Raw genomic sequence first — 8,281 nt, 5'->3', positions numbered from 1 at the left:
CCCCAAGTCCTGTTTTTTCCTAACTTCGACTCCCCTCACAGAGTCTGTCCTGGTTTATGTCAAGTGAGGAGGAATCCTGATTGTCCATGGACTGTGGAAGATATGTTCACATAAGTGACTCTAGAATGGGATTTGACCCTAAAATTGCCCCCTCTCTGTCTCTGACATCCACCTCTTTCTTAACCCCCAACATCCCTAATGCAGACCTGATTCATCTTCCTGGTATTTCTTCTGTGAAATGTGGGCTCTGTGTTGAGGAAAGGGTGATACCTGGGACCCACTCCTGCAGCCAGGGTATTGAAGTGTAAGTGCATGTGACCCCGGGAATGTGTCAGGTATGTTTCAAGTTTCTTTGTTTAGTCAGTCAGAGAGCTTGAACTTGAGTCTTGCCCATGTTCCTTGATCCCTTTTTGCTCAAGGCTAGGCCTCTACCACTTTGAGCCACAGATCTACTTTCAGTTTGCTGCTGCTTAACTTGAGAGAAGATTCTCAGAGACTATCCTTCTCTGGGCTGGCTTTGAATTGGGAATTCAAGGTCTCAGCTTCTGAGTAGCTAGGATTACAGTCTTGAGCTACTAGGGCCTTGCTTGTTTAGAATCTTAGATATGATTCTACAGAGGAGAAATGCAGCTGCCTTCACTTCAGAACCAGACTCACCTTCCCTTAATGCCATTTCTCCAGGTTCACCCATTTCCCTGAACATGCCATCTTCCACTTCCCGATGGATGAATAGAATTGCATATTTCCTAATACATGAGAGACAGTAGTAGAGTATTTCCAGTGGTGTGAATGCTGGATGCAGAATGTTGAGTTCCCTTGGCACCATGAAGGCCTCAGTTTGCCAAGCCAGAGCCCCTGAATGAGACTCAAGGAACAGAGAGGATGGGAGATTCCCATATGTCTATGGGGGTGATCCTCTTAGCCCAGACTGTGGTTGGGTTTGTAGGTAATTTGTCTCTTCTCTCCCATTATCCATTCCTTTCCTGCATGGGGAACAGGATGAGAGCCACAGACTTGATTCTTAGGCACTTAATTGTGGCCAACTTCCTAAGTCTTCTGTGTAGGGGTGTTCCCCAAACCATAGTGGCTTGGGGTTGGAGAAATTTCTTCAATGATATGGAGTGCAAAATGGTCTTCTATCTTTTCCCAGTGTGCAGGGGGGTGTCAATTGGTAGCACTTGCTCCCTGAGCATCTTCCTTGCTATCAGCATCAGCCAGGGGGACTCCAGGTGGGCAGGGCTGAAGGGAGAGCCCACAAGTCCTCTACCTCAGCTGGGGGGTCTTCCTCCTGGTGAGCATTCTTTGTCTTATGTTTATGACCAGGCCCAAAGCACAGGATAACATGACAAGCTTAAAGGCCTATGGATACTGTCCTTCCATGCGTCAGGATCCAGGTGCTAATGTGCTGAACGTGGCCATGCTCTCAGTGCCTGATGTTCTGTGTCTGGGACTCATGCTCTGGGATAGCACCTCCATGCTCTTTGTCCTGTACAGACACAAGCTGAGAATGCGACACATACAGAGTATCAGTGTCTCCACCAGAGCCTCTCTCAAGTCCAGAGCTACCATAATCATCTTCCTCTTGTTGAGCGCCTTTGTCTCCTTTTAAACTGTGTCCTGCATCTGTCAGACTTGCTGGACTGTGATTTACCACCCCAGCCCTGTGCTGCACCATATCTCGGTGTTTGCTATGGGCTGTTTCCCAGCCCTCATTCCTTTCCTGCTCATGAGCGGACACTCCACTCCCTGCAGCCTCCTCTTCACCTGCACCAAGAAGATGAAAGTGATCCTCCCTTGAGGACCACCAAGCTTACATCTCTGCTGAACTTTGCTTGTCCATTCAACAATCTGCACACCTAGATAAATGTCATCTGCTGAGAGAAAGAGGTGTGCACACACGTCCACACCTGTGCATTTGTGTGCTATATATCTGTGTGTGTGCTCATCTGTCTCTATTTTGCTAGCCTACAAAACTATATGAAAGTGGAAATGTGAGATATTGACATGTTTTTTAGGTCATGTTAACTTCCTCTAGATGATCTGCCCCATTAATTGGTAATCATGCCAAATTCAAGATAAACTGGTTAAACTCACTTAACATGTTTTCCTAATTCCATTTAGAGTCTTTTGTTTCTTTTCTTTCTTTCTTTAATAGTTCCCTATGCAACAAAGCAAGTCATTCTGAAAGGCCTTTCTGTTCTGGAGAAAAAAGTAGTTAGAAAGAAAATAGCAGCTGGGTGTTGGTGGTTGATGCCTGTGTTTTGAGTTCCTGAGGAGGTAGGATCTAAGGATCACAGTTTAAACCAGTCTAGGCAGAAAACTCTGAGACTTTCATCTCCAATAAACCAGTAAAAAAAAAAGATGTTGGTGGTGCTGAGGCTGAAGTGGTAGGGTGTAAGCCTTGAGCAAAATCGTCCCAGGTATAGAATGGAGGCCCAGAGTTCAAGCCTCAGGACTGCACAAAGAAGCAAAGAGAGAATGAGGGACACAGATATACAGACAAATAGAGACAGACAGAGAAGAGATATGGAAAGCCAGCAAAGAAGAAGGCAAGAAGGAAGGAAGGAAGGAAGGAAAGGAAGGATGGAAAGAAGGAAGGAAGGAAAGAAGAAAGGAATAAAGGCAGTCCTGCTGGTGTAGCTCTGACCACAAACATCAAGGCTCCTTCCTGACAGTTACTCCCTTAGTCTTGTCCGTGCTCATTTCTTCCACATAATTTATTTTAACAACTCTTTATTTTCCTAGGTGGTCTATATTACATATCTCTAGACTGTCTGCTAATTCAACAAGTACATTAAGTATACTTTTGAAAAGCACATTTTTTTTAATGTAAAGTTTTTTTAAAACATGAAGGCTCCTTGAGAAAATCTCTTGCTTGGCTATTGTGAAATTTCCTGCAGTGCTGCTCATGTCCCTTTCTATGAGGTCCCTTTACCACAGTCTCTGGGGGGGCCAGTCAAGGCTGCTGTGCTGAATGATAGCCAGGGACCTCCGGTCCAGGGATCTCCACCTCCACCCTTTTCTTCTCAGGAATGAATTTCAAGGTGATAGCAAGCCAGAAGTAGCACTGATGCCCCGGGGACAGTCACCAGCCTTGATCACAAAAGCTCAGGAACAGGCCCCAGGCCCTGATTTCAAGTCCTAGGACCGGCACAGAAAAGGAAAGCAAGCAGATTGCAGGCCTGCCTCCAGGAGCCATTCTGGGAATATGCTAGGTGTTGAGTGCACCGTGGGGTCTGAGCCAGGCGCCTCTTCCTGATCCTGAAGGTCCTACAGCCACCCCCCAACAAAAAGGCTTGAACCACAGACCATGCTGTCCCTGCACTCCCTCCCCCGACACTCGCTTTAGTCAGATTCCCTCCACGCCCCACGCCCTTAATCCAGCCCAAAATCATTCCACCCAGCACATGCGTGCTGGGGTCTCCTTGGGGAGCTGTCTGGTGTCATCATTAACCTCACGCACACCTGGTCCTCTCCTGACCCCTGGTGTTCCCGTCCCCAGAGGTCCTCCCCATCTGAGTCACGTTGGAGAGCAGGGATGTGGACCTAGCCTCCTGACCTAAGGGCAGTGAGCGTCCTCCACCAGCTCCCTGACTTCTGAGGGGATGCAGGCTTTCCCTGCCCCCACCGCACCCCTCTAAGCACCCGCTCCCCAGGAGCACCCCACCCTCCACTCACCTCACACTGTCTTAAGCATGATCCAAATCCAAGACAACCCACGCCCCTTGCTTCCCCTTCCTCACAGTGCTCAGCAATGCTCCACGCGCTTTTCCTCTTTTTTTTTTTTTGGTCTGCTGTGGGGCTTGAACTCGGGACCTAGGCGCTCTCCCTCAGATCTTCAGCTCAAGGTTGGGCTCTGCACCCTACACACCCCTGCAGTCTGCTGAAAGCACAGCCACCCATCATCATCCTGACATGCAGCCCTGCCTGGACTCCTTACTTCTGGAGAGTTCGCACATTCAGGACATCTCTCTCCATCCTTGTCTCCTCTTTTGTTCCTGAGCATCCTCAGTTCTGCACCACCATCTTGTACAATCCCTTTCCTGTTCCCTGTGTCCTTGCCACGCAGTGGCCTGACCCCCGACTCCTGCTCCCCCGCTGCACACCTGCCCGCCAGAGCTCACAGCCAGCTCCTGACTTGACTTCATTCACAGCAGCACCTGGTGACTATGCTCAATATGAAGGAGGGATGAGACACGCTCACCTCTCACTCCTGGGGATGACTTGAAACTCCTGACAAAGCCTTTCAGGAAAAATGGGTTGTGACACAATGGTGGGACTAAGCCCTTGAACTGGCTGGGAGGTCAGCTGCCCCCAATACCCTGCATCCTTAGCTTGGGGGCTCTGGTCCTATCCCTTGTGCACCTCCTGATGGTAGAGCAGGCCACACTGTGGTCACCATCCTCACAAAACCACCAGGCAAATCCCTGCCATTGGGATCAAAACACCAGAATCCAGAAGGGCCATGAAAGCCTTGGGGAGGTTTTGTGGAGAAGCACTCATGCCAGGTCAGATCTGGGAGTAACCATTGACTGACGCCTAGGACAGGCACCATCTGACTTGTGTTCATAGGTCACACCAGAGTCCTGGCCTGATGGTGGCCACTATTGCACACTTCACACACCTTGCCTTGTCAGGTCAGTGCCAGACTGTATATACCTTCCCATTGCTTCTACTTCATTAAAATACCTAGCTACTCACTTCTTACATCTGATAGTGCCTTGGCGGAGAAAGCTTTAAAACGGATGGATCCTTGGTATAAAGACTTTTTTTCTGCCTAGCGCTGGTGGCTGACTCCTGTAATCCTAGCTACTCAGGAGGCTGAGATCTGAGGATCGCGGTTCAAAGCCAGCCCAGGCAGGAGAGACCGTGAGACTCCTATCTCCAATAAACCACCAGAAAAACGGAAGTGGCGCTGTGGCTCAAGTGGTAGAGTGCTAACCTTGAGCTGAAGGGCTAAGGGACAGCGCCCAGGCCCAGAGTTCAAGCCCCACGACTGACAAAAAAAAAAAAAAGAAAAAAAAGACTTTTTTCGGGGGAGGTGGGACAGCAGGAAATCAGTGGTGGGTCTTTAACTCAGAGCCTGGGTGCTGTCCCTGAGCTCTTTTCCTCATGGCTAGCGCTCTACCACATGGAGCTTAGTGCCACTTCCAGTTTTCTGGTAGGGAATTGAAAAGCCTCCTGGACTTTTCTGTGCAGGCTGGCTTTGAACTGTGATCCTCAGATCTCAGGCTCAGTAGCTAGGATGACAGGTGCAAGCCACAGGTGTCCAGGGTCTTACTCTTCAAATTGTCAAGGACTGGTTGAGCCACACTTGCAAATATGGGTAGAATGTAACATAGGCATGGTGCATGATCTTTCAGTGCATTGTTGAAATTACTTGCAGGTATGTTATGAAATATTTTACATCTGTGCTCTTCAAGGAAATAGGTGTCCAATCTTGTCTCTAGTCTGTTCTCATTTTGGTATGAGAGGGAGTTTGGTAGCCTTCTTCCTTTCCTGGTTTTTTTACCTGTCTGAGGGGCATTGGTGGTAAGTCTGAACACCTGGTGGAACATTCAGTGAATCTATTTACTCCTTGATTACAGATATAGTTAGCTGACTAAAATCATCTTGGATCAAACCTGAGGGGTCCAACATACAATGAAGTGAATCCATTTCTTGTATGTTTTTTAATGTGTTGGATTAAGTTTCTAATATACTTCCCAGTGACAACTAGGATTTAAACTGTTATGATATTCTAGTTTTCTTAGTTGATGTCTTCACTGTTCTTGCATGAAGGCTTGTCAGTCTTAGCTATCTTCCCAAGGAAAGTTCTTATCTTCCCTGATTTTTTTTGTCAGTCCTGAGGCTTGAACTTTGGGCCTGAGCACTGTCCCTCAGCTCTTCAGCTCAAGGCGAATATTCTATCAGTTGAGCCACAGTGCCACTTCCAGTTTTCTGGTGGTTTATTGGAGATGAGTCTCATGGACTTTCCTGCCTCGGCTGGCTTTGAACCATGATCATCAGATCTGAGCCTCCTGAGTAGCTAGGATTACAGGTGTGAGACACCAGTGTTCAGCTTCTTTCACTGATTTTTTACATTGTTTTTTTAATCTCCATTTTTTCATTTTTACCATTATTTTTGTGTATGTGTCTATGTGTGTGCCTGTTCTAGGACTTGAACTAAGGGCCTAGGCAGTTGCTAAGTTTCTTTAGCTCCACGCTAGTGTGCTACCACAAAGCTCTGCTTTGTACATTCTTGGGATAGTTTATTAATAATAAGCCTAATTTACATTTCTGCTGCCTTTGAACCACTATCCTAAGATCTGAGATTCTGGAGTAGCTCTGATTAGTGGTGAGCAGCCATCAGTGCCTAGCTGGCTCTATGCAGATTTTATGATTATTTTTCTTTTCTGGGGGGGGGGTCCAGTCGTGGGGCCTGAACTCTGGGCCTGGGCACTGTCCCTCATCTCTTCAGCTCAAGGCTAGTACTCTACCACTTGAGCCACAGCGCCACTTCCGGCTTTTTTTTCCTGCTTATGTGGTGCTGAGGAATTGAACCCAGGGCCTCAGGCATACAAGGCAAGTGCTCTACCACTGAGCCACCTTCCCAGTCCTTATGATTATCTTTCTATCCACTGTTCTGGGTTTGCTTTTAGACTGTGCTTCATAGTTGATTGCTTTTAAGACACCTGACTGTTTTCATGCCAGGCCCGCACAGCTGTAAATTCCCTCAGAGAAGCTTTTGCTGCATCCCAGAGTTTCTAGAAAGTGAAGAAATTCCACATCAGGAATGGGATCAAGAAAGGCCTCACTGAGAAGTCTGAGCAAAGATTCAAAGTAATAAGTAGCCACGTGGCTATTTGCGGAATGAATGTTCTAGGATGGACTGGCAAATGCAAAGATCCTGGTGTAGGTCCATACCAGGAATGTTTGAGGCACAGGACTGAGGGCACTGAGAATGGAGTGGGCAAACCACAGTGAAGAGAGGCCCTGGCAACCCTGTGGGCTGTGGCAAGGTCTTGGAGAGAGAGTGGCTGAGATTGAGGGCCACCAACTTACCTTTGGACAGGACCTTCTGGTTGCTGTGTTTGTAAGAGACCAAACCAGGATGAGGGCAAGTAGAGAAGTCAGGAGCCTGCTATGGGCATGATCGAGACAAGAGATGGTGGGCAGTGGCAGTAAAGGGCTAAGAAATTCTTACAAGGGACAGTGTGGTCTGGAAGGTTCCTGGGAAAAGGTGGGGTCTGGATGATTCCAAGCTTGTGCCTGAGTACGACAGCAAGTTGAGACCAGGCTCCGTGTGGGCCATTCTGGGTGAGAAATGCCTACAGAAGGAGTTGGAATGTGTCTGGCACTCCGTGCAGGCCTGGCTGAGGGGTGCCAGGGCAGAGGAAGGGGCTCTGGAACTGTCAACCTGTGAGTGATAGTTTAAAGCCATGAGGGTTGATGACCACTGAGGGAGCAGTATGGGAAGAAAGAGGGGGCCCAGACACTGAGCCCCAGGACACCCAAGGTGAAAGGTCAAGAAGCTGAGGAGGCCCAGGAAAGAGACTGAATAAGATGTCCAGGGATGACTCCTGTGTCTTGTTTCACCATCAAGAGGTGAAGAAAAAGAGGGAGGGCAGAGGATGACACAGGGCAAGTCTGGACAGGAGACCTGTGTTCATAGGCTAGAGTGGCCAAGTAAATGGGGCTCAATTCTTGAGCCTCAGATGTCATCCTGTGTTTCCTAAGGTCCTAGAAGAAGGAAAATGTCCTCAACACCTGGCTGGATGGATAGATGGATAGATAAGTGGATGGATGGGTGGGTGGGTGGGTGGGCAGATGGATGGATGGATGGATGGATAGATGGATGGATGGATGGATGGATGGATGGATGGATGGGTGGATAGGTGGGTGGGTGGATGGATGGATGGATGGATGGATGGATGGATGGATGGATGGATGGATGGGTGGGTGGATGGGTGGATGAGTAAAGGAGTACATAGTTGGATAGATGGATAAATCAAAGTTGTTTCTCTCCAGCCCTAAGAGTGTCTGAGAAATCCATAGCCTGAGTCAGAGCCCAGGAGCCTCATGCATCCCTGTTACCACTTTAGTCCTACAATACATAGGTCCAGTGAAGGTGTGGTGCTGCAGGTCCCATCCCACCTACTGCCAGCTCCCCCAGTAACAAATAGTGGTCACTGTCTCACCCAGTGTGGTGGACCCATTGGCTGTCCCTATCTCTTATTTGGCTACCAAAGATTGAAGATAAAGGTGAAGCATAGAGGGGGTAGTCAGGGACCACTCTTGT

The 8,281-nt window shown here is 48.4% G+C and overlaps 1 protein-coding gene across 1 annotated transcript; it reads left to right on the top strand.

Annotated features, from left to right (window-relative positions):
• The first annotated feature begins 999 nt into the window (after positions 1 to 999).
• LOC138812429 (vomeronasal type-1 receptor 4-like) lies at positions 1,000 to 1,798 on the top strand. Its single transcript, XM_070000376.1, has 3 exons — positions 1,000 to 1,229; positions 1,324 to 1,531; positions 1,631 to 1,798. Exons 1-3 carry the CDS (start codon positions 1,000 to 1,002, stop codon positions 1,796 to 1,798), a joined length of 606 nt encoding a protein of 201 aa, XP_069856477.1.
• Positions 1,799 to 8,281: the final 6,483 nt, after the last annotated feature.

Source organism: Dipodomys merriami, unplaced genomic scaffold (genome assembly GCF_024711535.1).
Source record: "Dipodomys merriami isolate MVZ:Mamm:240054 unplaced genomic scaffold, mDipMer1.0.p SCAF_57, whole genome shotgun sequence".
Classification (NCBI taxonomy): Eukaryota; Metazoa; Chordata; class Mammalia; order Rodentia; family Heteromyidae; genus Dipodomys; species Dipodomys merriami.
This window is presented reverse-complemented; position numbering and strand designations above follow the sequence as displayed.